Raw genomic sequence first — 27,582 nt, forward strand, 5'->3', positions numbered from 1 at the left:
GAGTTTGTTCACTAAGTTCATGTGTGGATTTGACTGACAGTGTTCTCTCTCTGGTGAAGGATTTCTGAAAGATTTATTGGTCAGTCCAATCAAGAGACAGAAATGAACAAGGAACAAGATGTTTGAATTTCTTTTATTTTCCACGTTTTGATCACCACAATTTCCTTTTACAGGACAGCAAAAAATAAAAAAAAAATAAAAAAAAAATAAAAAACAAGACCAAAAATGGCTACAACGGCAGCAAATACCCAAAGACAAACAATAGGCTGCGAGGAATACAGTCTGTACAGCAGCCTGAGTGAGGACGAGCTGATCAACATGGCCATCCAGCAGAGCCTGGGGGAGGATCCAGTGGGCCAGGCAGCAGCCCAGGGCCACCCAAAGCCACTGGCAGGGGGTCCTGGTGAGACGGCTGCCCCCAGCGGTGCTAGCAGCCACAACCCTCCCTACCACCTCTACCCTTGGCAAAGGTGAGTGAGCAACAAATGTGCTGCCTGACAGCTTCCTCTGTCAAAACACGTGCCCTTCTAATTAGCTTTGCCAAGCAGCTTCGTGTGCTTGGTCTGAGAGTCTGTCATTAGTTTAAAAGTCAGAGCCTGCTATAAATCCAGTGAGGTCAACAATTTACGCCCTCACAGTGAAATGAAAATTAGCCTGAAGCTGTCTGGTTTAAGCAATAAATTAAACAAGAAAGGGGCACTGCTGTGTGCTTCCCTGGAGTAAAGAAGCCCTTGCAGAAACCTGCAGCTCTCCTCTGCTATGCTGCTCTCCAGGCTGCAACTTTGCCAAAGGGGGAGCACAGTTTCTGATATGGGAAAACATAGGAGAGAGGCCAAAAAGCAGCATATAAAACAGTGTGAACTGGCCACCTTTTAGATGCTGTGGAGGATGTGGTTTTTTCAAGTCCAGGTCTGGTTGCAGGCACACTGCCCCTGCCAGGCACAGCTCCAGGCATCCAGCCATGCAGGCACCATGTAGCTATGTTGTGACTGTGAAAACCTGCTGCCAAAGCAGGCATCCTTCTCCTTTTGTTCTTTAAAGGCTGATTTCTCAAGGGAAGGAGGTTAGAAAAGGGAAGGAGGGCTAGAAGAAGGTGAAAGAGGGTAGAAAGTCTCCCCAAAATCAAGGCAGCTGCAAAAATATCCTTGTAAAGTATTTCTTTAATAAGCCTGAAGAAAATTCAGATTTGTTCCTCCTCCTTTCTCTCAACTCTGCTGTTCTTGCTCTGGGAAATGTGGGACAGTATGAGGAGCTGAAAGTGTGCTAGCTGCAGAACAGGGATGCTTTACGGAATGTGCTCCTGCTCCAGATGAAGTCTGTGGCTTCTCGGGGTCATTGTGGTGCATTTGCAATGATAGTTCTGCTGTGAGGACCTGGTGCCGTGCATAATAAGGACTTCCCTGGCTGTTTAGTTCTGTCCTCCTCAGGAGTCCTTGCTTTTAGCACAAAACTTCATCTACTGCTCTCTGCATTCCCTGCCTTTGCCTCAGGCCAGCAGCATTCAGCATCCCAGTAGAGCCTTTGCAGCACTGTAGCTCCAGATTTGGAGTGATGCTGAGCCCTTCAACCACTTGGGAGAGACACGTTCTCCTCCAGCACCTGCTCAGACCTACTTGCGTGACACTTGGGGAGGTGATAAACGCTGCCTTGCTGCATGTCTGCTTCCTGTGTGGTGGCAGCAGGGTTAACCTCACTGTAGTCTTATATGGTCATTTGGATCCCCTGACGCTTCCTCAGAGGGCCAAAAATAATCTCAGGCTGAGAGAACAGCTGAATCCAGCACAGAACAAGCTGTGGCCATCTGCTTTTATTCAAAGCCCTGACCGGCACGCTTTCTCTCTGTCTCTGCGGATGTGTGTCTCTGTTTCTGCTTCAACATGACCTGTTTCTCCTATTCAGAGTATTTCTCTTCATTTCATTCATGTCATCACCACTCCAGATTGGCAGCCAGAGGCCGCATTCAGCCACCCAACACAGGGGCAGCCTGGGCAGTCAGGCGAAGGTACGACGGCAGCCTCTGCAGCACAGCACAGCCCATGTAAGTGCCTTCCCTCCTTCCTTGGTCCCTCATCTCCCTTGCTCTCTTTTCTCCCTTCATACCTCTTCATCCCTCCAGTGAACACATCCTGGGGACTCTGGGTCATTTGGCAGCTCTGGGGATAAGTGTGAAAAACAACCATCTACCACAGTATATCAGTGAGATGAGAAAGTCCAGGCTCTCAAAGTGATGTTTTATAAATGCTGCTGAATGCTATGTCCATTTGCATGGGGATGGCCCCATCCAGTGTCTGGGTATAGTGGAAGTGTCCAGACCATGACAGGATTATTACAGCCCTTTTCATGACAGAGTAGATACAGACACCTGCTGTACCAAAGAGTTGCAGCAGCAACCTCTCTGTGTCCTGCAGAGAACTCCTTCCTAACTTTTCTATCTCTCAGTTTGAAACCATTTATTCTATTCATCTTTCAAGATCCTCCATGAATGCATGTTTGCAATAACTACTGCTCTACTGGTCCTCTTCCTTCCATCTGTCTCCCCTCTCTATATTCTCCCCACCTTTCCTTTCTCTGTTGACATTGCCCTCCCTGACACTTGTGAAAACCTCTTTGCTGGAACATGGGTGCCCCCTTATCCTCACCACCTACCACCCCACCTTGGTTCCACTAAAACTGCACCCTCTCTTGAAGTGCTCTGAACTCCTGACATGCCGTATCATACTCTTCTGGGTGTGATGACTGGCAGGCTGATGCTTTCTCCTGAATCACACAGTTCAACAGATCTTAGTCCATAGCCAAGGCTGGGACTACATTGATAAACCAGTCTTCCTCTGTGAGAGCATAAGAGTAGCTGGGAAGTCACAGGGGAGCATGCTGGCAAGGCAATTTTAGGGCCCTAGTCCCAGAGGCAGGCAGAGCTGATAGCTGGCTTCACCTGGAGAGATGGTGCTCTTTCCTGCTGCCTGCACCTCATCAGGCTGCTGGTAAAAGGAGGAGCTTCTGAACCCTTCTGTGCACCTCTGAACCTCTTCAGCACTCAAAACTGACCCTGCCATACATCTCTTCTGCAATGAGTATTTATGAGCTTGGCTACTGGCCTTTGAAATTGCAGTAATTCTTTTGATTAGCCCTTAAGGTTAAGATTTCATCAGAACTTCAGACTCATTTCATCATCCTAATTTTTTTTTTCTATTTCTGATGAAACCCAAGCAGCAGAATGTGTTGGTTATTTGTTATAACTGCCAAATATGAGCCAGGCAGAAAACAAGAATTTCATATGGAGATTCATTAAACTTTCTGTACTGATCTGGAATTTGCTTGGCTACAACATCCACAGCCTAGTCCAGCAAACCCCTCTTCTTACTTAGAAATCATTTAAGGTCAAGAATCTCAACAGAAATTTACTTCATTCAACATCTGAGGACTCAGGCAGAGTAATAACTGATTCTTCACACATTTTAACCCTATCACCGATAAGAGGTGCTGTCTGCTTTCGCTGAGGTCTCAGCTAATGTGACTCACCTTGCATTTGCTGTGTGCCAGCACCACCCAGGGGCTTCTGCCATACCCACCTGGCATGCAGTAACTCATTGAGAGCTGGTGACTCCATTGTGTGACCCAGTCACAAGGTCGTGGTGAGCAACCCAGCATATGTAACACGAGCCTTTGCTCAGAACAACAGATGGCTTCAGCCTCCTTGTGCCAGAGATTGCTAAAGATTCCTACCTCCTTTTCTCCCAGTCGAACAATTGCTGATGCTGACTGACTGCAGCAAAATGCTGGATTTCAAGCACCTGTATAAAAAATTACTTAGCCCTTAGAAGCTAGCAATTATAGTTGTAGTCCTCCGGGTACTTCTGGTAGTATGAAGATACAGCAGAGTCCCCAGGACATCAGCACTTCAGCTATCAAGAAATAAGTGGATTCCTTCTGGCCGGCTGTGTCTAGGACAGCAGCTACATGCTCTAGCTGTTATCTCAACAGGTACCATATTTGGTACCTTCCCCCTATTCAATTGTAGCTATTTTTGTGACTCTGCTGTCCTGAGATTACTGCTTCTAGCTATAGAGAGAGATCAATTAGCACCAAGGCCTTTTTAACCAAGGGAATGGTATCTTTCTCTATTCCTTGGCATGCTGCTCCTGCAACCTGCACTAAATGCAGATTGTACCAATGATGTGTTTTTTTGAGAACTCACATGCATACTGAGCTGCCCATGTTTTTCTGTCTCTGGTCTCACCCTTCAAAGGCATTCTAGATCTCTTGTCATAATCAAAGCTTCTGGATGTTCCCACTATTTCTGTCCTTCACAACCTTCATTGCTTATTGTATTCTGACCATGGCAGTGCTAATGCTTTTTCCAAGACACACACTTCCCACCCCAGACCACTGGCTCTCCTAGGTTTTCAGCATCCTTACATTCTCTCTCTCTGAAAATATAACCCATGTACATTTTATTTTTTTTTGCAAGTGTCCATTAGAACTGGAAGAATGCTTCTTCCCTTAAGTTATTTACCGCACTGGATCTTGGCAATTTGCTGCCTCAGAATAAGGAAGCAGTGGCTGCATCCTCTTGGCACAACAAGGCAGCCTGTTGGTTCTGGAAGGCACAGATCACCTCTGGGTCTGTGCACAATGCAAGTTGGCAAGGGAAAGGCTTGTCAGACAGAAGCCCACCTGCAGGGTGCTCATCATGCTTCACTTTTTGGTGGCATGCAGTACTCCATGCTTTTTCTAGGTTATCAGTGAGCTTCTTGCTAAGTTCTCAAAAGGTTTAGAATTAGGTAACATCAAAAAAGATGTCTGTCTCAGCCAACTTCTGAAAACAGGGAAATGAGAAGTACCTCTAAAACACAAGAACAAGTTTAACTAACAACTTCTTCTTTAAGAAGGTTAAGCCACCTGCAAATCAAAACTTTAATTATCTTCAGTGATGGAAAGGGGCACTTCTCCTCTAAACTGAACTTGGATTTGAGTTATCGTATGGCAAAGTCTTGCCACTTGGGACAGCAAATGGCTTGGTGATGTAATTATCACAGCCACGAACAGTGTAGAGCTGGACTTTCTCAACTACAGATAACTAAAATAATAATATTTATGTCAGAGTTTAGCCACATCTTCCTTATATTCTATGGAAAGAGATCAGCACATCCAGACAGAGATTATTCTGATCTGTTGTGAATAACCTAATTAGTGCAGATAGATAGATAAATTTCACCTCCAGAGACCCTGTAGCTAGGTATAAATTCTTAGCGTATATGCTGTAGGAGTTAATTGTTTTGCTCAAATGATAAAATGATATTGCTGCAAAAGACCTCTCAGTAATGAAGGAAGTAGTAATCAGGTTTTAATGTTTTAAAGAGAAATTGACCCTGTGGTAGCAGCAATCAGGGATGGAGATGAAAAAGAGATCTGCAACATGATGAAATCAGGAAAAGACCTTTCTGAACCTAATAAGGATGGCTGGTTACCCCTCCATGAAGCTGCATACTATGGCCAAGTGGGTTGCCTGCGCCTGTTGCAAAAAGGTCAGTGAAATTAAAACTAATTACAAAAGAAGGAAGAAGAATATGAGTAAGCCACACAGAAGAATTAGTACCATAGCAGTTCTTGTCTGATACTATGTGAGAAGTATTATTCAACTTCTGTGACTGCATATTAATTTCACTTTGTCTTTGAAGATAGGCTTCTAGAGGGAACCCTCAAAAGTTAGGATCTTCAGGAGGAAGTGATGCTTGGATAAATTTTGTCAAGCCCCAGACTTCTCACAGAAAAGCCTTGTAGCTTGAATCTTGGCTGTGGGCTACTTGGAATCCACAGCTGGCATCAGTGTCCCACTAGCTGAAGATCAAAACCAGCACTTCCTTGCCAGTGACTGAAGGCATTCAACTACTACAAATTGTTTTCAAACTGCTGCTGACGTGCAGTTACTCAACAGCTTTTTGCATTACTACTGGGCATAGATGAGTGTTTTAATCTGAGTCAGTGATTAATCTAATTGATAATAATTCATTGTATACTCTTAACTTTGTTTACTGAAAAGAAAAGAATGAATGAGCAAAATCTCATCTAAGACCATAAGAATAGAAGGTTCTACAGATATTTATACAATCCTACACCATAATGTCTTTGGGCTTATGATTTCTTCACAGCATACCCTGGCACAATTGATCGGCGCACCCTCAATGAGGAGACAGCTCTCTTCCTGGCCACCAGCCGGGGCAACCTGGACTGCTTGCTCACCCTGCTGCAGGCTGGGGCTGAACCTGACATTTCCAACAAGGCCAGAGAAACTCCCCTCTACAAAGGTGAGGTCCAGAGCTTCCAGGATAATGAGCAACATGAGGAGAGAGCTCACAGTATTGTCCCCATCACACTCACCTCAGGCATAGAATCATAGAATCATTCAGTTTGCAGAAAACCACTGTCCAACCATCAACCCATCACCATCTTACCACTAAACCATGTCCCTCTGTGCCACATCCACACATTTCATGAACACTTTGAGGGAAGTCGGCCCTGCTGCCTCCCTGGGCAACTACTAGGAAACATGCTGTCCTACCTCTGTACATTGTACAGTAAAAGCTAACTAAATGTAGCTGCTGATTTCAAGTGCCTTTGGTTTAGGGTGCCACAGTAGAAGCGCATAGGAAGCCTGACAGATTGGGGTTTAAGGAGCAATGAACAAATTGATAGAATAAAAATTATCAAGAAAATACCATTATCTGAGGTCCTGAGCTGAGAATTGTGGGCTGAGAAAGTTCTATAGACTCACTTTGTTAACATTTACTAAGGTTCTTTTCATGCTGACTCTTTTATTTTCATTTTCTTATCTGTATAGAAGCTTATTTGTTCAGAACAATAAGGTCCAGGGTGATTTTGCTCAGAGTTTACAAATAAAATGTACAGGCTATGCTATTTCTATTCCATTCTACATTCTTCCTTCATAAATTATCTTCTGTCCCTTGTCATCCCTGTTTGTCACTGTGATGTCCAGCTTGAACAAACATGCTGGGCTTGATCTTCCTCAGAACTATGCTTAGCACAATCCCTGCAAATGACAGTCTCCTACAGGTCCAGAATGAAGACTGACTTCATTGTTGCATCCTTTGCAAGTCCCAGATAGTGTCCTTTTGACAGCAATGCTGCCCCTTGTTTTGAACAAGATGGATCTGTTGGCTTATTCAATGTGGCCAACCCGTGTTCTAATGCTTGTGCTGTGTGAAAGGAATACCCAGAACACACAGAATATTTCCATAAGCTTGTACTATTCACTTCCCTTTTCTTCTAAACAGCCTGTGAACGCAAGAATGTAGAGGCTGCAAGACTCCTGGTACAGTACAATGCTGATACCAACCACCGCTGCAATCGAGGATGGACTGCTCTCCATGAGGCTGTTTCCAGAAATGACCTGGAGATTATGGATATCCTGGTGAAAGGTGGTGCCAAGATTGAGTCTACAAATTCCTATGGCATCACTTCTTTATTTGTGGCAGCTGAGAGTGGACAGTTGGAAGCTCTGAGATACCTGGCAAAATGTGGTGAGTAAACTTGTGCCATTGTTGCTCATTTCATCCTTGATATTTCAAAGATGCCATTAGTTTTCCCTGGCTCAGCTTTTCTATCTTTGTAGATAAGTACTAGCCTGTAGAGCTGCTGAAATGCTCTTGGCTCCAGGTGGCAGTTTGTGTAGGGTCTTTCAGAGAGTGCATGGTCTAAACACATGCACTTCTTTAGCATTTATTTGAGGCCACCTACTTTGGGAAATAATATGGTGCTCTCTAATTGAAATGCCTTACAGCTTTCAAAACCTATATTGCTGTGCATGTGTAGTCTAAATCCAAGAAAACTATAGGTGGTAAGAGATAGCAGAAGTTGAACATTAGCCAATCCCATCTGCTCACAGACATGTGCCACTAACGGACAAGGTTAACTCTCCTCCTATAATGAATACTGCTGAAAATGAAGTCCTATTGTATAGTTAATGGATTTACACCAAGGAGAAGCAATTTCAGTTTCGCCCATGTGTATGTATTCAAACATATAGGCAGAATGAATTTGATTCTTATTCATACTAGACCTACCTTTTACTACTTCAGTCATGTAAATAAGGGTACAGATTTTACTACCATTCTGAAGCATATATTGTACTTGCAGTGGACTAATACTTCAGTGTAGGTGAGAACTGGATTCTGCACTTGTGAAAGTAAAGCTAAATGGCAGTAAATATACAAAAAACTTACAAAGCAGCTTTTATGGCTAAGAAAGATATGAAAGACAGGGAACAACAACAACAAAAAAAGTAATCTGCTGTTCAGCTAACATTGTCGAGTCAGTTCTGTATGACCATTTAGTCCATCAAACTGCCTACAATTTTAGAAATTACACTGGCATGTGATCTGTGTTTCAACTTAGGGAAATCATAGTATCTGTCTAAAGTTCAATTTTGAGAAAAATACACAAGAGAAAATCCAATAAAACTGTTCAATCGTTTCAAGCCTTCTAAAACTCCTCAGAGAATACCAGAAATTATATCACTGCATTGTTTACGATGAGCAATGTTCATCATAAGAAGGGTTTCTTTTTCATTTCTTTTTCATTAAGAACGTAGTCCCATGTTATGTTTTGTCACTGCAGTTCTCTTGGTGCTTCCAGCTACAACATTTTCAAAGGGCCAAACACAACACAGATGTTTCATTTTGGGGTGAGAGCAAAAGGAAATATTCTCTTTGGCAGGGAGTTTTCATGATCTGATGGAAGACTGGTTCTTTTTTGGAGTTTGGAAGCAAAATTCCAGCGAACTGTCATACACATTTACATTAAGCAGCCTTTTTCAGGACAGCACAGTACATTGCATACTGCAGCATTTTGCAGTCAAAACCCAGTATTTCAGACCTTAAATATCTAGCACAGAAGAAAAAAAAAAAAAAAAAAAAAAAAAAAGGCAAGATTCCAGATTGCTCATGGTCGAAGAGTATTAGGGCTTGGTTTATTTTTGCTTGTTGTTTATTAAAACAAGCATCCACTAGAGTACAAGAAAAAATATACTACAACCTCATTAAAAATATTCAAAATATTAAAAATATTTCTTAGCTAACATTGATCACTTGAACCCTAAATTGAAGCCTTATGAAATTAAAAGGTAGGTCCTTAGGTGCTGAGTTTTGAAATGAAATATTCGTTGACTAAGTCTTGCCCAAATGAAAGATCAGTAGAATTGTTTCTGGTTATCATGTAGATGTCTTGTTATAAAATCCAATTTTAGCCTAGATATGCACTAAAATTAAAATATAGTATAAATACTGTAAACATTGTAATAGTTTGAATGTAGACATTATAAGCAATATTAATAAACCTAAATAATTATAAATATATAATCATAGTCTAAATATATAAGTACTTATGGAATTATTGTATCTAAAGAAAAATACATGTTGAATAAAGAACAAGCCCATTTTAAAATGTTTGTCTATGAGATACAAACAAATGGAGACTGGATTCATGACTGGGAGCTGATGGCTGATACCCACTGTTTTATCCTGAGGATATTTATCCTTTTCTTGAATGCATTATCACTTTATCACTTTATTTTCCCCAGCAGTCTCTCAGTGAGAAAATGATTGCCTATATAAACTCTCCCTCATAAAATCAACATCATGGTAAAACCCATTAGAGATCTATAAAATAACTGTATAACATTTTCATTTTGCTATGATCAGATTTTGTTCACATCACCCTCCTATATATGGTGTAGCTCTAGTGTCATGGAGACTTACACATTCATTCAGTGCATGTTGCCCCCATCTGATTCAACCCTTTGGTCCTACAACATTTTTTTCTTCCTTCCTAGGTGCTGATATAAATACTCAAGCCAGTGATAGTGCTTCTGCTCTTTATGAAGCCTGTAAAAATGGACATGTACATATTGTAGAGTTTCTTTTGTCCCAAGGAGCTGATGCTAACAAAGCCAATAAGGACGGCCTCCTACCTCTTCATATAGCAGCCAAAAAGGGAATTTGCGAGTAAGTTTTAGTTTATTTTGTAGTTTCACCTTTTAGGTAAAAATCTGAAGTCCTTCTGGAAAGGAGAACTTCATGTCCTAGATCCAATTATGAGCACTGCAAATGTGGAAGATTGCAATAAACTGAACCGAACGAGTTTGCAGGGTAGGATAAATAGGATGTGTGAGCAGAAATATGGGGTAAAAGATCCCATTAGCTTTGCCAAGATATCACTTACTACAGCTAAACAACCACACATATCTTGAAAGCAGGCTAAACAGAACTCCACAAAATATATGCGAAATGGAATGAAAAAAACATCTGTATATGAAGTTAGCACTCACTTTAAACCCTTTGCCACAGCCCACAGATCTTTTTGCAAAATATAATCATATCTCTAATTGCAGTCACTGAACCTTTTGGTGACTTTAGAGGACTCCATTACCAAATTTTCTATCAAAAACCTTCAAGAAATAGTTATCCAAATGCAAAGATTTTTTCTAGCAAGTAAATTTCTAGATAGTAAAGTTTTTGCAAACTGCTATAAAAGATTCTCATATATTTCACAATGTCTGAGGAATTAAAACTTTTGATGGTACTGCACCTTCCTATAGCATCTTTCATCCTAGCATTTGAGCCCATTTGGGAAGCCCAATTACACATCTCAAATCACTTCGATAGACATAATGATATTTATTTGCTGTAATTGGAGGTCTGCTTTGTGGAAGCTGTATTTTCAGGGGGTGGCTCAGTGTGAATTTATGGAAGAGGTTTATATACTTCTAGCACATAAATATCTTGCATAGACTAATATAGGCATGATTCAAAATTTTTCTCTGTGGTTTGACTTAGAAAGATGTTTTTTTGAAAACAAACACATTCTAGATGAGAAATCTGCCAGAGACAAAACCCGGCTCCAATTGTGCACTTTCAGAAAAGTTAATCTGACATTATAGTAAATTGATCTAAATCCAATCCGTAAATAGAACCAGTTCTCTGATTCTGTTCTTTCCCCTCAGTAGATAGATAGCCCAATCTGAAAACAAATCTACATGGAAATTCAGCAATCTGAGTGCATCCCTACGTTATGACAGAACCAGCCAGCCTGATTTGGAGGTCACATCTATTATTGCCAACACTCAGCAGCATAAATGAGATAAGAAGTCAGCCCAAACTCTGAGTTTGTTCACTTGTAAAAGACCGAGCACTTTTTTTTTTTTTTTTGCCCAACTGCTGTGAAATGAAGTACAAGGGGAAAGAAAAAAAAGACGATTTTATCTTATAAATATTTATCTAAATGACAAAACTATAGCCCAATTGGCTGATTATTCTTAATTCCACTGGTATTCAGTAAAATAACACCCTTCATGATGACCTCTCTTTGTATTCCTGAAGATTTAATACGTAATTCTGCTGGAATTCCACACTTCCAACTTTTTGCCAGTGCACGAAGTCTCCCTGCCATCAAAAAGCCAAGAACGTGATCCCAAGGCTCAACTGTCAATTCTTGTTGCTCGGTGTTTGTTTATTTTAAACGACACCTTGTCAGTACTGACATGAAGTTCATAAAGGTCCTCTCATCAGCTCTAAGACAAGTGTAAGCTGTCATTTAATTCCTTCACCCTTGGAACTGGGGAGTTAGGAAGACTTTGTGAGGTGTAGGCAGATTTATTATGTAAATACAAGTCAATCATCTCTTAGCACATTCATATTAAGGATGCTCTGCCTCCTTCCTTTAATTTCCAACAAATAGAAATCACAAAAGCAGGTTTCAGGCATAAGGAGAATCTCAGCAATACTGCAGAACTACATATGAGTCTCAGCCCTGTGACAGACAACATCAGTGGCCTTGTCTGTCCAGTCTTGACTACCTTCACTTGATCTACATTTTTCCTCCCTCCAGGTAGGAAACTCTGTGGTGGTGGAAATGCTACATTTCTGAACCAAATTGCTTTGAAGGATGAAGAAAACAGACAGATTAGACACTGATAGAATTTCCAGCCTTTCCTCCCAGCAAAATCTGAGGGGTTGTACTGAGGTCTGGGACACTGCAGGATTTGGATATAAAGCCTCAGTGTGCCATCACTGAAGAGAGGTTCAGGACCTCACCGACAGAAATGAGGCAGAACATCCTTAACTCAAATGTGAAGAGCTGACCGAGGCACATATCCTGGAGGGAAAGAACAAAACAGACTCTTAAATCTTCAAACAGTTGATCATGGGATGACTAATGTTGGCACTTGGCATGATGTCCTCACAGTACTCTCCTCCCTTCTTGCTATTTCAGCTCTTATAGAACATTTGATAATAATGGAAAGTTGCCAGCTCACCAGCACCCAACTCCTGCTCCCTGGTGAGTCGTAAGGTGCTTTAAGAGCAGTGATGCTGCTTAAAGAAAAAAAAAAAAAAAAGAAAAAGAGAGAAAAAACAAACAAACCAAAAAAACACTTATTTTCCTCAGACATTTGTACAATTACTTCATGCAAATATATATATATATATATATATTTGTTTCAAAAATGAGAAGTACCTTGAAAACATCAGCAGTCCAATATGCAAATGGGACCATAACCCTGTAAAGTGTGACACACATTCAACTCTTCTTTCATCTCCTGGGAATGTCAAGACTCAGTCTTTCACAGGATCACTCAGCACATCATCGACAAAGGTTTTCTGAGGCTAGCTTATGTTGTGCTTAGTTCATTATGTAAATGTAAGTTTTAGGGACGTTGCAGTCAAGATGAAGATGTGCAGCATCTTAAAAGAGATGCATTATGTGCTTTGCATGCTTACATATTAGAAGAGCTCTTGACTACTAGATAGTTTTCTGCATAGGAGAAGTAGGAAGTGATGTGATTAACTCAATGCAAAACAATTGCTTTTACAGATAGGCAGGAGGTAGACTCTGGCTTGACAATTTCTAGTCTCATTCTATTTCTTAAGGTGCCTTATCTGTATTTTAGAATCAATCTAGTGCCTTAGCAAAAACATCTAACTTCATTAGCAGGAAACGAGAGTTTAACCTATGGGTTTGATTATGCAGCTCCAGTGATGCCTATGGAGACATAAAAACACTTGTGGATTTATGATAGCTGGGGCCTTGTACATCATATATTTGAACTTCCGATTACGTAATGAGAGCAGCTCAATTTATGTTGCCGTGCTTAAGGCTGCATCACACTTTCCAATAGCAATCCCTCATTACTGGAGGGACTTGGCTGTACTTTTTTTTTTTTCTCCTCCCTGGGCTAAAGCATGGCAAACAGCCTGGAAAATATTTTTATTTCTTTTTCTCCCCTTTCCTAATTGTCATTCTGGCTCCCAACATTTGGGATGGATGTTGATAGTCCCACAGATTTATCACTGTCAAAAGCTGTGCAGAGGGCCTTTAGCATGGGGCTCAATCCAGGGTAGAAAGCAAATTGTAAAATCTGACATGGGGGTCTGGAAACCAAATATGTGATTTATCCCAGCTCAGTCTGAGAGGACTAGAGGTTTTATTCTCCTGTTCTCAAGCCTTTTGCTGTAGCTGTGACCTATGAGGCCCTTCACCACAGAGCAATCATGATGGATCCCCTGCTTCCTCATTCAGTTCCTCTGACCTGCACCAGTCCCTCCAGTGCTGTCCACAGAATGATGGCAGAGGTGCAGAACACCTGGGAAAGCCTGAATGGGATTCTGCCATCTGTGCTATTCTTGAGTTAGAGGAGGATAGGCAAGGAGTAAGCACACTGTTTCTTCCATTGTAATTGCCCCTGTGGCTGGTATTACCTCAAACAAATGGGTGATGATTCCAAAAAACTTGCACCTCCATAAAGGAGGGGTAACACATCTCAAAATGTTGGCAATGTAAAAGCATAGGGAGTTGAAGATAGCTTTCAAGTTTACACTGATTTTTCTCAGAGCAAGTCATTCCTATGCTCAAGTTAGTAGGCTCTTAAAGTTACTACTATACAGCTAGGATTTGCAGTAAATCCTCTAGAACTCACCATTGCTCACTGACTCTCCACTCGACAGGATTGTCTCCATGCTGATTCCTGTGACTAGTCGCATCCGTGTCAAGCGCAGTGGCATCAGTCCCCTGCATTTAGCAGCTGAACGCAACAATGATGACATCTTGGAAGAGCTAATTGATGCTGGCTATGAGGTGAACACCACTCTCTCCAATGAACGGTCCTGCCTTTACGAGGACAGACGTACCACACCTCTCTATTTTGCTGTTTTTAACAACAACATCTATGCCACAGAGCTCCTGTTGCAAGCTGGAGCCAACCCCAACGTTGACCTCATCAACCCACTGCTCATCTCCATACGCCACGGTTGCCTGAAGACGATGAAACTGCTTCTCGACCATGGAGCAAACATTGATGCCTATATTTCAAGCCATCCCACCACTTTTCCAGCTACTATCATGTTTTCAATGAAGTACCTTTCTGTGCTGAAGTATCTCCTGGATCTTGGCTGTGATGCTGTTTCCTGTTTTCACTGCCAGTATGGAAACTGCCCACACCCTGCTTTAAATTACAGGCGGGACAGATTTAATGATCCTCAGCTGTCCAAAGAACCAACCATAACACAGGTAAGCACTCCTTAAACTATCTCTCACACATGTATCTTGATAACTTCACATATTTCTTCTCCACCTTTCCTGCAAGAGAAGATGCCTTTTTTTTTTACTGAATTTATTTACATAAAAATAAGGCTTTGTAAGATTCAGTGCATGTTCCAAATGCACATTCAGTGACAACATGGGCATAGGCAAAAGCTGCTGATGTCCAACCCTGAATTTCAGATGAATAATAGCCATCTTGACAGCTTTTGTTGTCAGAGCCACAATGCTCTTTTCCTCTGGACCTAAGGTGCCAGAACTGAAACATATTTTCTTGTCAGGCAGTGTCAAATGGGCAGCAGAAACCTGTTTGTGTTATTTACCCTGTAATGATGTTTTACCTGATAACTTATCCACAAATTTAAGTTCTTGGTTAAATTAAAATTGTATAGCCCTTCACCTTATGAGGGTAAACTAGTGAATGTAAACATCTGTTTCTAAATGTGGATAAGCAGCCCTGGAAAGAGTGCATAAATTATTACATTAGCTATATGGCTGTTCATAATATTAGAGGCTTTCAGAAGAGGCCAGATTTAGATCCATGGTTTCATATTTTCAAAGCCAATTACACATTTTAGATGATTGTGTCTTGTGCATGTATATCTGCAGTCCATTCCAAAGCTCAGCTACTGCTTCCATTGGGCTGGAATTGGATTCTCAATTCCCTAAATGACTCTGCAGAATTGCAGAGTGCTTATTTTCTTGGTTTTTGTTGTTGTTGTTTGTTTTTTTTGTGAGGGGGGTTGTGTTTGTGTGTGTCTGTGTGTCTGTGTAATCCCTTCTTGTTGACTCCTTCCAAAATATCATAAAGAAAATCTGACCTTCCAATCAAAATTTGCTATCCTTCAACTTGCAGCAAAACAAAGACCTCAGCATGGCAGTTGTCTTTCTCTTTTGGAAAGCATTAAGGAAGTAATAAGTCAGCTCCTATTGAGCTGAGGTGTGCTTTGGTTTGATCCAGAAAAAGGCATCATTTAGGCCAAATAAATGATCGGCATTAAATTGAATAATCTCTAATTCTTGAAACATGATGCTGCTGGATGTGGAGTAAAAGAGCACAGAAAATCCAAGGCAAAGAGAGAGTATTTGTGTGTATCCTCTGTGATAATTCAGCCACACAAAAACAGGTATTCTTGCTTGCAAAATGCAATACTTCCCTCTGAATCTTATCTACCCATATTTTTATTTTCTAAAAATAGAGTGGGTCATACACAAAACATAAGCATCACCTGAAAGGTCAGAGGCATAAGCAGCAGAAGCTTACATCTGTGCATAGAGAAACTAATGGGTCTCTATGAGTCTCTCAAAGAGAGACTGTTTCTGCACAAAGAGTAGAAAAAGTGACATCTTCCCTCCAGTATTACTTTAAATTTGCTTCTTAGTGCTAGGTTTATGGCTAACAAAAGTAAGGCTTGTCTGGTGTAGCTTCACGATATGGCTGTGGTATGGCTTGCATTCCAAGATATAAAGTCATAGGAATCTTTAGCTTTTTCTACACATAAGATAAGCAATTCTTATTTCCCTGTGTCTAATTACTTAAGGAAAATAAATTTGAGTTAGTCTTTAGTTAGTCTTTACACAGTAACACTATGAGCTACTGGAAGTTGGTTTGAAAAAATACATAACTATAAATAATTACTAATTCTACTGAATTAGTGTTTCCTGTGAAAGTGAACACGGAAAAATGCTTGCTGTCTAATCACCCGGTTCCTGAATTGCGGTGCCAAAACCGTGAGCCGGGGAAATGAAGCATCTTTCTGCCACGAGAGGGCATTCAGGGGCCTGCCGAGACTTCAGGCAGTGCATCCCAAAACCAGAGCCACTCTGCTCCTGAGACTAACCCAAGGCCTGTTGTTGCAGGTTTGCCTTCTTCTGCTTCGTTTCGTTCTGTATCTTTTCCTGTAACAAGTTTGAGAACGTTTTTAGTCTTGAAAAATATATTTTTAGATTGAGCTTTTGAATGAGGAAGAGAGGAGACTCCAGTTGGAGTGAGAACAGTAAGATACAGTGCCTTATTACTCCAAAACTATATCCTCATTTAAACTCAGACAAAGTGGATTTCCTGCTTGGAGGTGCAGTGCAGATCCCCAGTTTCCACATTCTGTATGCAACTGCATGGCAATGGCGAATGTCAGATATATTATTGGTGATGGTTGGACTGGATGATCTTTTAGGTCTTTTCCAACCTTGATAATTCTGTGATATCTCAAACAATTCCTATGAACAATTCAGGCAGGAAACTCTGGATTTCCCACTAGATTTGGGGGTCTCCCCCACATATAGTTGGAATAATACAAGTGTATAGTTGTAATTACAGAGTAAATGGATAGCTAGAGGATATCTAAGAAAAGACTCACCAGTGCTGAGGTGTTCACTTGAGATGGATGCTTGCCAGTGTTGAGGCTCACCACAAAAACTCCACAAAGGAGCAATCTCCAGAAAGAGATGCTACCTTAGTGGTGGTCAGCCCTTAAATAGGATCTAGGAGAGGTGGAGTCAAGCTGAATTACCTTCACCTGTGCTCCCACAGCTGACTCTTTGCTTGCCTCAGATGGTTAATCAGAGATTCAGGCTGTGATCAACAGTTTCCCCTACACCCCAAAATGAATTTTCTGTAGTTTTATTCTTCCCAGATGTGATAATATTTTATTTCTGGATAAGAGTATCCACGCAGGAGCTTACTTCATTATGAGTTTGGGCTCATACATATATGATCATATGTGATCTAATTACATGAGCTTAAGCTGAAAGAGATTCAAGCTGGTACATTATCTCTCCTGTTCAGGGTGGGCTTGGAGGGTGCCTGCAGACATTCTCAGTGACTAAGATGATATACTGTGTATTAGTGACCATCATTCAATTGTGTTTGGCCGCGTATCTGAGCCCTTATCTGCACAGCATGATTTAGTTCACCTTAACTTATCTAACTGCTCACATGGAGATAAATCCACAGATATCTTCATCATGTGTATCATCCTAACGGAGACAGATGAAGCTGCCTGGTATAACACATGTTTAGATTAAGTGGGAAGGCAAATTTCTTGAAATGAAGGCATGTATAGTCAGATCATTGCTTGAGAATCTCCATAGCTCTCCATGCTAAAGCTCAGAGTGCTCTGCATCTTGTCTTGTGGGCAAGGGTGATTGTACCTGGTTCAGGCCCAGATATGGAAGATTAAACAGGGCTTTAATAAAAAATTTTCTGAGGTGAAACTGGAAGGTGCCACTACAGTTGGTAGAAGGACAACAAAATGAGTTAGGGTTGTTGCTGTTATGATTTCTACAGGTGCATTCATCTTTCATTGACTGTTGTGAATTTGTTTTTTTCTTGAAGTTTTGTGATATGGTGTCTACTCCAGAGATAAGTCGTTGGGCTGGGCCAATTATTGATGTTCTCCTGGATTATGTGGGTAACGTCCAGCTCTGTTCCCGGCTCAAGGAGCATATAGACAGCTATGACGACTGGGCTGTCATTAAAGAAAAAGCAGGTATGGTTACTCGTAAAAGAATCTGGCACAAATATTCCCACTGTTGGATTCAAAATGTCAGTCACCATTTCCTCTTACAGTTTCCAATCTAAAAACCCCATAGGTTTTTAACCTGACCTCTGCAGAATCATACAGTCAATATCCATCCCTAAACTCAGTAGATTATCCCTGCTGAGATTGAATTACATTTTTCAGCCAAGTATTAGGCACCAGAATTTGCTGGATTACGTTGACTTTGTGATGTTGAATTTACCCCAGATGTAGAATTGGCTCCCCAGAAAAAAGTCTTGCCAGAGTAGGAAGGCTCATTTGTCTACACCTGTGATGCAGGCAGATCAGTGCAAGTGAACAAGGTGACCACCTCCACAGCAGGCCAGTAAGCACCAATGGCTCTCCCAAAACATCCTCTCTCATAAGATCCAAAGACTTTCACAGATATCATCAGAATTAGTTGTCCAACATAAACTGGGAGTGTATTGCATTTATTTTCAGTGGTGAGGCTGAGTACTGTGAAGCATCTTGCTTAAATCCTCCTAGAAAGCCCACTGCTAGGCTGTCATTGGATACAGCACTCTATCCTCCAGCCCCACTTCCTTCCCTATGTCATGAGTGAATGAGTAGACACACCACCTCACCACTGCAGTCAAAGCCTCTGTTTTGACTCCTCCTCCTCCCATTCTCCTCTTGCCACAGACATGGATATCCCTCCTGAGTTTAAACCCATTCAGTTCACATTTTTGACCTGCCTCTCTTTCAGAGCCTCCACGACCTCTCGCCCATCTTTGCCGTGTCAAAGTACGAAGCTTGATTGGAAGAAACCGCATTAAACTTATTGAAACATTGCCTCTTCCATACAGACTGATTCGATACTTACAGCATGATTACACACAGTGACCTCAAGCTTGGAAGACTTTCAGCAGCTTCCCGGTGTGGCACTCAGAGTCATCAGCATGACAGTGGCACTCCACAAAGAATTGCTGCTGGCTTGGTCAAGTGCCTTCCAACGACTAATCTACAAGAAATATGCTTCTGAATTGAGTGAGAAGAAAAAGGAGTGGACATCTAAACATTATGTTTTACAGGAGGAAGCACATGTGATCCACCTCAGAGCTTGGTCAGTAAAGAAAAAGAAGTGAAAGCCAAGGCTGAAAAATGAGTAGTGCTGAAGAAAGTACCAGTAAAGGATTTTGATGTGCCCTGGGGTCTAGTGGGGCTTAGCATCCTTGCTGTGATCGCAATTCAGAAGCTGTTAGAGTCAACATATTTGGGAATACAACCACATTTCATTCACTGACTGAGATTTTTATTTTAGTTTCTACTCTGTGTTTTGGGTTTCTGTTCAGTGTGCTGGTCTCTAATTTTCTGATAGTTTGACACTGTCTTGCTAACAATTTTTTGGACCTTTCTCAATTGAGTACTTGATTTATGAACATTCAAAGCTCAGAACTTTTAATGTGCAGATTCCTTTAAAAGCTGAGGAAAGCTTTACTGAAGGAGGATATAAGAACTGTATTTACACCTAGCAAATACAGTCCAAGTTGTATTACATAAGAAGGAAGTGAATTTGTGCTTGAGATAATTTTCTATATTTTCTGATTTTCTATACTGGGGATTTGAAAGCAACTCATATATATATATATATTCTTTTCTGTAAATTAGAAGTAGTTGCACTGTACACAGTAGCTAAAGTCTGTCATGAAGCTGGTTTCTGAACAGAACAAAGCCCTAGAGGAGCATGGGCAGTGATGAGGAAGAAAGGCAAGATACATAGGGAACAGCAACACTGCTACACTAACTTTATCTATTGTTCTGCCAGAGGATCTTGTCCCTATGAAATTCAGCCTCTCTTACTTCTTTGACTTCTGTGACTATAACAATACTATAACTGGAAGGAAAAAAAAAAAAAAAAAAAAAAAAAAAAAGGTTGTTCAAAATGATGAGATTTGAGATTTATGAAAACAAATGCCCAGTATTTAGTCTCTAAATCTTTCTTCAGGTGCACAAACAATGCCAAGATTCTTGTGCCAGGTGTAGTTACATTGAAGCCAATGGGACAACTCTGGTGTAAAATATTACTGACGCAGAATAAGTCCTAGGATTTAGCCTTGAGTTTCTTGACTTTGGAAGTTAGAAGTATCTATTAGTTCTTTTGACATTGACAAAAGTTATTATCTCAGCTTCTTTGAAAATTAGGTCACCTATTTACAGCTCAGATACACAACTGATTTATGGCAGCTTAACGAGTTGCCATCTATCAGCTGAACCACTATAATTGTCCGTGAAATTCTTTTATTGAAGTTTTTAACAAGTCACATTCCCTCACAGCTGGGGAGGCTGAGGAGCCCAGGAATGGTTATTGGCAGTGACTACAGCTCACTTGACAGGTGTGACTTGCTGAACCACTGAAATTTAATGAATGCCTCAGTCCTGATCAGGCACCTAAGTAAGGATGGAAGAGCCCAGTTTTGGAATCATGTCTTGGCAGATCTTATTCTAGAAGCATACCCATTCTTACCTTAGGTGACAAAAGAGCTGTGAAGTTGGGATTGTTTTAATTTCCCACCAGAGACCTGACAGATCTGTTTTTGTTTGTTGGCCTGCGTACTATGGAATGAGATAGAAATATAAGTAGGGAAAATGCACTAGACTGACTTTGTATGTGGTTTCACAAATTAGCATAGCGCTAGAAGTGTGTTGCACATGCACAGGCCTATCTGGGCACAGAAGTCCAGGTTTTGTGATGGTTTTGTGTGAAATGCATTCAGCACTCATGGGATATGATGTGAGTGGAAGCAGAAATGGTCGCAGCTAAGGGCACTCTGTCCATAGCTGTCCTCTTCCCAAATGCAAAAGCAGCTGAAAAAAACAACAGCTTCAGTTCTGACTGAACTGTGATCTTCTTGCAAAGCTTTATAAAATAAGATGGAATACTTCCACTATTGAAATTCCATCACTACCGGGGTCTGCCTCCTTGTCCTGCAGCGTGAACTCCACTCCACTCTGGAGGTACAGTGCCACCTGCCCATCAGGGCCATTGAGCCTCTCCATGACACCAGTTAGGAGCTGGCTGACACTGCTGGTCATACAGAGAAGAGCTGGTTAAGCAGTCCTCTGCAGAACTCCTCCAGCCTTTGTGAGCCTGTATTGCCAGTGAAAGACCTGTAATTATAATCATAGAATCACTGTATATCCCAAGTTGGACATAACTCACATGGATCGAGTCCAACTCCTAACTCCACACAGAACCGCCCAAAAATTAGACTGTATAATTGCAACAGTTTGAGAAATGGAAAGTCATCTGTGGAATTACTGTATCCTTCAGTTTATGGGGCTGAGAAGTGAAGGTCTGGGTCTTGCTCATATTGATATAAATCAGAAGAAAAAATGTTGAAAATAAATGTAATAGAACAGAGTTGCAGGTGATAGATACTGAGCACGGCCTGGTGGAGACCATGCTAATGTAAGCATTCTTTTGGTTTGCAGTGTCAGCTCTGGAGACTGCTAGCTGACAGAAGGATTTGAAATCACCAGCTGCAGGGATGGGATTTCATAAACCATCCCAAATGGGGAATTTACTCTGAACCAATATTGTTACATGCACCAAAGTCTCATGAATAACAGCTTCTTTTTATGTCCTTGGACAAGATGAAACTGGTTTTGGGTGGAGCAAATACAGAAAGTCCATTTCTTCTTTCTGCCAAGAGACCTTCATCTCTGCTGGGAGACTCACATCTTGGTTGCTCTCAGCTGTCTGTCCTGAGCAGCAGTCACTAACCTGATGTGAGCATACCGCAACTGAGGAGAGACGTATGTTAGAGGGAGAGCCTTGTAATTATATTATTATGCTCTTTCTGCTTGATTTTTACTGCAAACTTTCACACAGTCAGTTTACATTTATTTGCACTGAAATTGAGCCAGCTACCTCTCCTACACTCCAGTCACTGGCACAATGTTTAATGTGTGATGCTGAATCTGTACAAATCTGATGAGCATTTACTGCATCTGTCTAAAACTGTGATAAGATAAATACCCAACATCCCAAGCAAAACAGGCTTTGTAAGCAGATCAGTAGCTCCAGCTCCTTCAGAGATTATAACTTTTTGTGATATACTATAGGAATATTTCATGACCAGGTTACTGTACTTTATCCTACTGCAACATGTGCAATTCACTTTATGTTTGTGTGCACTATTTTGGTTTTTATCTTATTTTATACGAAAGATTTTCATTTACCTCTCCCTACCTATTATTTATGAAAGCTACTGTAGTTTTAAGAGTTTAAACTTGCACTGTTATAGTAAACAGCGGCTCTTGATTGTTATGTTTCCATCTTTCCAACAAAGTATGAATTACACAATTAGATTCTAAAGGGTTATCAGCTGTCCTGGATAGCAAAATTAAACAACCAAACAGTAGAACAGCCAGGAAAAGTCTGAATCGATCCAAGCTTGCACAGTTAATAATTTTGATGGCAATCTCAGGGGTGAGAGAATAGTAATATCGGTAGAGAGACAGTTGTTATTTTTTGCATGCCTTTTGAAACGTCTAGAGCATCTGCATTCTATGATTTTGAATGTACTTAGCAACTGGCTTTTGATCATTCATGTTTTATTTCACTGATGCTCCAGCTCAGAGCTCCAAGGGTCACCTCCTGCCCTGGGCTGGGGAAGGAAGCCCTATGTCACAGTGGAATGTAAGGTTTTTAAAACATATTATTAGCCTGAATCAGAGGGTAAATTGATAAATATAATGCTGGACATCACTTGGGACAATCTGATTCTATCCTTTAGCTTAATTTAAAAGCAGGCTATGCTGCTACATCAAAAATGCAGCAACACATTCGAATAAACGCTTCAAAAGACTAAAAAAGAAACACAAACAGTTTATAGTGCCTAAAAGGGATAATCTTGATCTTAACTCTCTTCTTTTCCTGAATATCTTCAGAAGTAAAATTTCTCCAGAATCTCTCCACTTTGCAAAATATTTTAATACTGATGAAATCCACAGTCTAGTAGAATCCACTTTCAGATTTCTCCCCTGAACTCCAGAAGGAACACTTGCCCACAGCAGTCTCTGCAATACCTGTTGTTCGTTCCCTGAGCTTTTCTGGTCACCCACATGAAGGGCAATGCCAAGAAGGGTGCATTGCATTGGCAAGAATGAGAGAGATTCAGCATCTGGCTTCATCTGGATTACAACAGAGATACAGAGCTGCTTATGTGAGAAAGTGCTTCTAATTACATGAAACATTTCCTTGCCTCCAGCTCTGCAATTTAAGATCCATAATTCTTTGCTCACTAAATTAAAGAAGGCTACTGTCTACTCGTGGATTTGTTTTCCCAAAAAGACAAAAACATGAGGACATCTTCACATCTGGATCACAGGCAAATCTGATGCCTTGAATTCTTAGACCAGCTGTGTACCACTCTGCACCCTGCACAGAGTTGCAGGAACACGCACTGTCTCCTTAAAAGAGCAGTCTACACATCCTTGATGCATATATGAAGCAATGAAAGATTAACATACTACAGCCATTATTTCCATTGAAATTAGCATCAGTGGGTTAAAACTGAGAGGTTTGGAGAAAGAATAAACTACTTTCAGCCTGAGAGTAGATTATATCCTAACTGCAGTTGCAGCCTGGTTACATAACAGCAAGCCCCATCAGAAGATCCAAAATTAAACTCTATGGTGGCTTAAGATGATAATTTTTTCATGACTGCAGTGTGCTTGAAAGAAGCACAGCCTGTTTTTCGCTTCATAGAGATAGTGTGATAGTGTGATAGAGCACTACAGTAGCCAGGGGCCAACCAGATCAAGGCCACTTTTTGCCAGGTCCCAAGAGAAGCTCCCATTTGCTCCAGGGAGAGCAGGTTCAGGCCCAGAGAGGGCACAGATGCCCATTCTCTGTCCTCCCCCCCCCCCCCCCCCCCCCCCCCCTCCACAACACATCTCTTGATCTCAGTGATTTATTCCAGTGTAACAGAATATGGAGGCACACAATATTAAACCTTTCAGATCTCATGTTCTGTGCCTTAGCAACACCTTGTCAATGGGTTTAAGACAAACTTAACTTGAACAATCACCTATTAGCTCTTGTTGTACCACTTCACCAAAATAATCAAGAAAACAATAGGCGGATCATTTGTGTATTGTTCAGTCTTGTGATTGTATCTTAAAATCAGACATAAGAAAAGATCCCTGCTAAAGAGAAATGAGGGCAAGCTATTATAAACACTTCTCTATCATAATTTATGTCTTTAACACCCATCGATTTCCCAGCCTCAGGATTAAATCTGAATTACATCACTCTAAATAAGTAAAGGTTTCAGCCTTCATATCAAACCAGCACCTGAAAATTAAACCTGCATCTACTCAGTGGGCAAAAGTAAACACAATGCATTTGCAGAACCACCAGAATAAAATTACCTCCCTTCTTCCTTTATTTTTTCTTTCAATTCTTTTAGTATTTACACACAAGAAGAGCTTAAATCAATTCACAGATGTAGTTTCTACATTAAATACTGTCCTTCCAGTCTCTTGCACGCAAAAGGAAGTGACCTGAATATCTTGACTTCTCCGGAGTCACTTAAAAGTACAAAAAACAGTTTCAGCAAGTTTAATTCATTTCATTTCAGTGCTGTGCCTGCAGGGCAATCCGGGAAGGTGCTCCCACATGGAGGAGGTCTCCAAGGTGTTACAATTGTGCCTGCAAATGGCCCAGAGACCTGCTTGCCATAGCTCCAACAATGTGCTTCCATAAAAGAGGTCTAATTTGCCACACATGCCACCAGCTCCATAGGGCTTATTCCTGATTTTTACATGCATGGGAAAAGAAAAATGGAGGCTGTACAGTTACTAATTCACTCCAGCCTGTGCAGGAGACAATCGTGTGGCCAACACCATCTCTTCTGCACACAACCTGCCCCTTGTGCCCATTGCCCAACCTGATGCTTCAACTCCCATTAAGAGGTTATTCTGTCCAATGTCACACACTCCAGCCCTTTCCTCTGGCTAAAGGTAGCCAAAAACATTGAAAATCGGTGAGGGAATGGTAGGCTTCGTAGGGATGGGTTTCAAAACCACAGGCCTGTAGAGTTTCTGCCCTGTGCCTTCTGCCTCCTTGCAGAAGGGCTGTGCCTCAGCTGGCAGCGTGGCAGTGCCCTTCCTCCACAGCCCCAGCCCTGGGAAAGGTGATGGAGGCAGTGTTCCTGGGGGCTGGTAGACAGCTGGTCCAGGGCAGGGGAAGGGGCAGCAGGTCCAGGCACCCACCCGTCCTGAGAGAACACCAGTGGGGTCTTTCTCCCCTGCATTTAGGGCAGGCTCATGGCTCTCAGGTCCAGTGGTGTCTTGGCTCCTTTTGCTTTTCTTCCCCTCAAAGGGAGGAGGGTCCCTGGGGACCGGTAGCCCCTCAGGGGCTGGGGGGAAGCCCCTGGCTGGGAGGCTCTGTGGCGGCCGTGGCTCTTCCCAGAAGGAGGCAGGAAGCTGTCGTTTCCTCATGGGCACCTGATCTGGTCTGTTGGCCTCAGGGTTTTGCTCTGGCACAGCTTGCTCCCCAGCCAGGCTCTCCTCCTCCTCAGCTGCCTGCAGTACCTTCTCAGCAGCAGCCCCATTGTGGGGGCCAGGGTCGGGCACTTCAGGCTGGCAGCTGCGGACCCTGTCCTCTGCTCCACGGCGTGGGCCACATTCCGAGGGCTTGGTAGGGTGGCACCGTGGCACCCGTGAGTACTTCTGAGAAAAACGCTTCAGCTGCTTCTGCAAATATTTCCTGTGGTCCACCGACCGGCGGCAGGGAGCCGATTTATCCAGGGCTGCCTTGATGTCACTGGAGGCCAGGTTGACAAAGTTCAGCAGGGTTTTTACCTCGCTGTCCGATGCCATTTCACTGGACGTGCTGTGCAGAGTTTCCCATTAAATGTTTATAATCCGTTTCAGGCAAGCCTTGGCCAACCTGCAAGACACGGCAGGCAGACTCAGAGTGCCAAGCCTGCGTTCAAAAAGCATCAAGAATGCTGCAGGAGGTGGAGAGAAGACATCAAACTTCTCAGCTAAGCACACAGGTTTTCTGTCAGCTCACCTCTGTGCAGGCAGGGTGCCATGCACCTGCAGCCCCTCAGCACTGCCCTGGAACAGGGATGCTCACTTAATCTTGTTAGGTGAGGCATAGGTGGGGAGAAGGAGTCAAGGCAGCTGCTCTCACGTCCCTGCAAGCAAGCGCGGACACTCACCCGGCGCGCAGGGGCTTTCCTGCTGGTGCTGGTAGAGAAGAGCCCCTTCCTGCTAATCTTGTTAGGCAGGTTACACACGGCCAGGCCCGACGGAGGCAGCCGGTGTGTGTGAAGGCAGTTGAGCGAGCACTTGAGCAAGCTGAATGAATATCGACTCTGCCGAGTTCGGGGCTCTCTCAGACCAATCAGGAGCCACTTTGCCAAATACAAAGCATCCCAATCAGGCATCAGCCTCCCCTTCTCACATTCTTTGCCATCACAAATTGTCACCATGGGGACAGCCACAGAAAGACAGCTAATAAATACAATCATTTCCCCGCGATTTCTACCATTCTCCCCTATCCTCTTCACCCCTACCAAGGCCTTTCTTTTTTAAAAGCACAGTCCAAAGGAAAAGCACCGACGATGAGTTTGGAAAGTTTAGGCACCCTTTTCTCTGCGCTCCCCAAAGCTGTCTGGGGGCTGATACTGACCATGCTTCATTGGCACAGGACAATGTAATACGGGGGACCAGGCTAGCCTACTTTTAACCATTCTCCATCAGAGACTTTTTTTTTTTTTTAAGGGGAGGATGATGTCAGAAAAAGGTAGGAAAGGAACAAATCTCTAAAGAGATGTGCAGATATCCATGGAAAGGGAGCTTGAGCGCTCAAGAATCTTGTCTTTATGTTTGCCCCCTCAATTGAGTTACACAAAAGCTGAATTACCCATTCAAACTACCCGGACAAAAGGATGGAGTTGGATAGTACTCTTGCATCTGTAGTCAAACAGTTAGAGACTTAAATCGAGTCGTCATGATGGAGAAAGAGTTAGACAAAGCCCATAGAATTGCCATCAGCAAACATTTTCCTGTGTCATATTAGTGGGTCTCCATGACTCCCCCTGGCCTGGGGACAATAGCACAAGTTTGCACACTCGACTACTGTCACCCTGCCAACGCTGGCAAGGAGCAGAAACAGGACAATCCTTTAAGGGGAAAGCATGCCCGCTGCAGGGAAGGTAAGAAGAGAGGGAAGAAAAGGCGTGTGAAATGCTAATTGAGCTGCTTCCTTTACTGATCCACAGCTATGTGAGCCCTCCGCCTTCGTGCTGGCTTGTCCCTGAGGGGTGGCAATAACTTAATAGCACAGCAAAACTGGGAGCTGGGGGAATAGGAGAGCAGGAGGGCTGCCCCTGGTATACATGGGTGATGTGGATCTGGCTGCAGCCTAGGATCCACTGCCTCCCACAGGCAGCTCCTACTTCCCTGCCTGTAGCAC

At 42.3% G+C, this 27,582-nt stretch overlaps 2 protein-coding genes across 2 annotated transcripts; one reads left to right on the top strand and one right to left on the bottom strand.

Annotated features, from left to right (window-relative positions):
• Nucleotides 1-222: 222 nt before the first annotated feature.
• Nucleotides 223-19,097, top strand: ASB2 (ankyrin repeat and SOCS box containing 2). Its single transcript, XM_072338346.1, has 9 exons — nt 223-470; nt 1,940-2,038; nt 5,359-5,525; nt 6,150-6,305; nt 7,293-7,538; nt 9,848-10,019; nt 14,016-14,577; nt 17,942-18,095; nt 18,853-19,097. Exons 1-9 carry the CDS (start codon nt 226-228, stop codon nt 18,987-18,989), a joined length of 1,938 nt encoding a protein of 645 aa, XP_072194447.1. The 5' UTR covers nt 223-225; the 3' UTR covers nt 18,990-19,097.
• A 5,268-nt stretch (nt 19,098-24,365) lies between these two features.
• FAM181A (family with sequence similarity 181 member A) lies at nt 24,366-26,432 on the bottom strand. The gene is made up of 2 exons (XM_072338530.1): nt 26,324-26,432; nt 24,366-26,082 (listed from the first exon to the last, which is right to left on the bottom strand). Exon 2 carries the CDS (start codon nt 25,974-25,976, stop codon nt 25,110-25,112), a length of 867 nt encoding a protein of 288 aa, XP_072194631.1. The 5' UTR covers nt 25,977-26,082; nt 26,324-26,432; the 3' UTR covers nt 24,366-25,109.
• Nucleotides 26,433-27,582: the final 1,150 nt, after the last annotated feature.

Source organism: Excalfactoria chinensis, chromosome 5, assembly GCF_039878825.1.
Source record: "Excalfactoria chinensis isolate bCotChi1 chromosome 5, bCotChi1.hap2, whole genome shotgun sequence".
NCBI lineage: Eukaryota > Metazoa > Chordata > Aves > Galliformes > Phasianidae > Excalfactoria > Excalfactoria chinensis.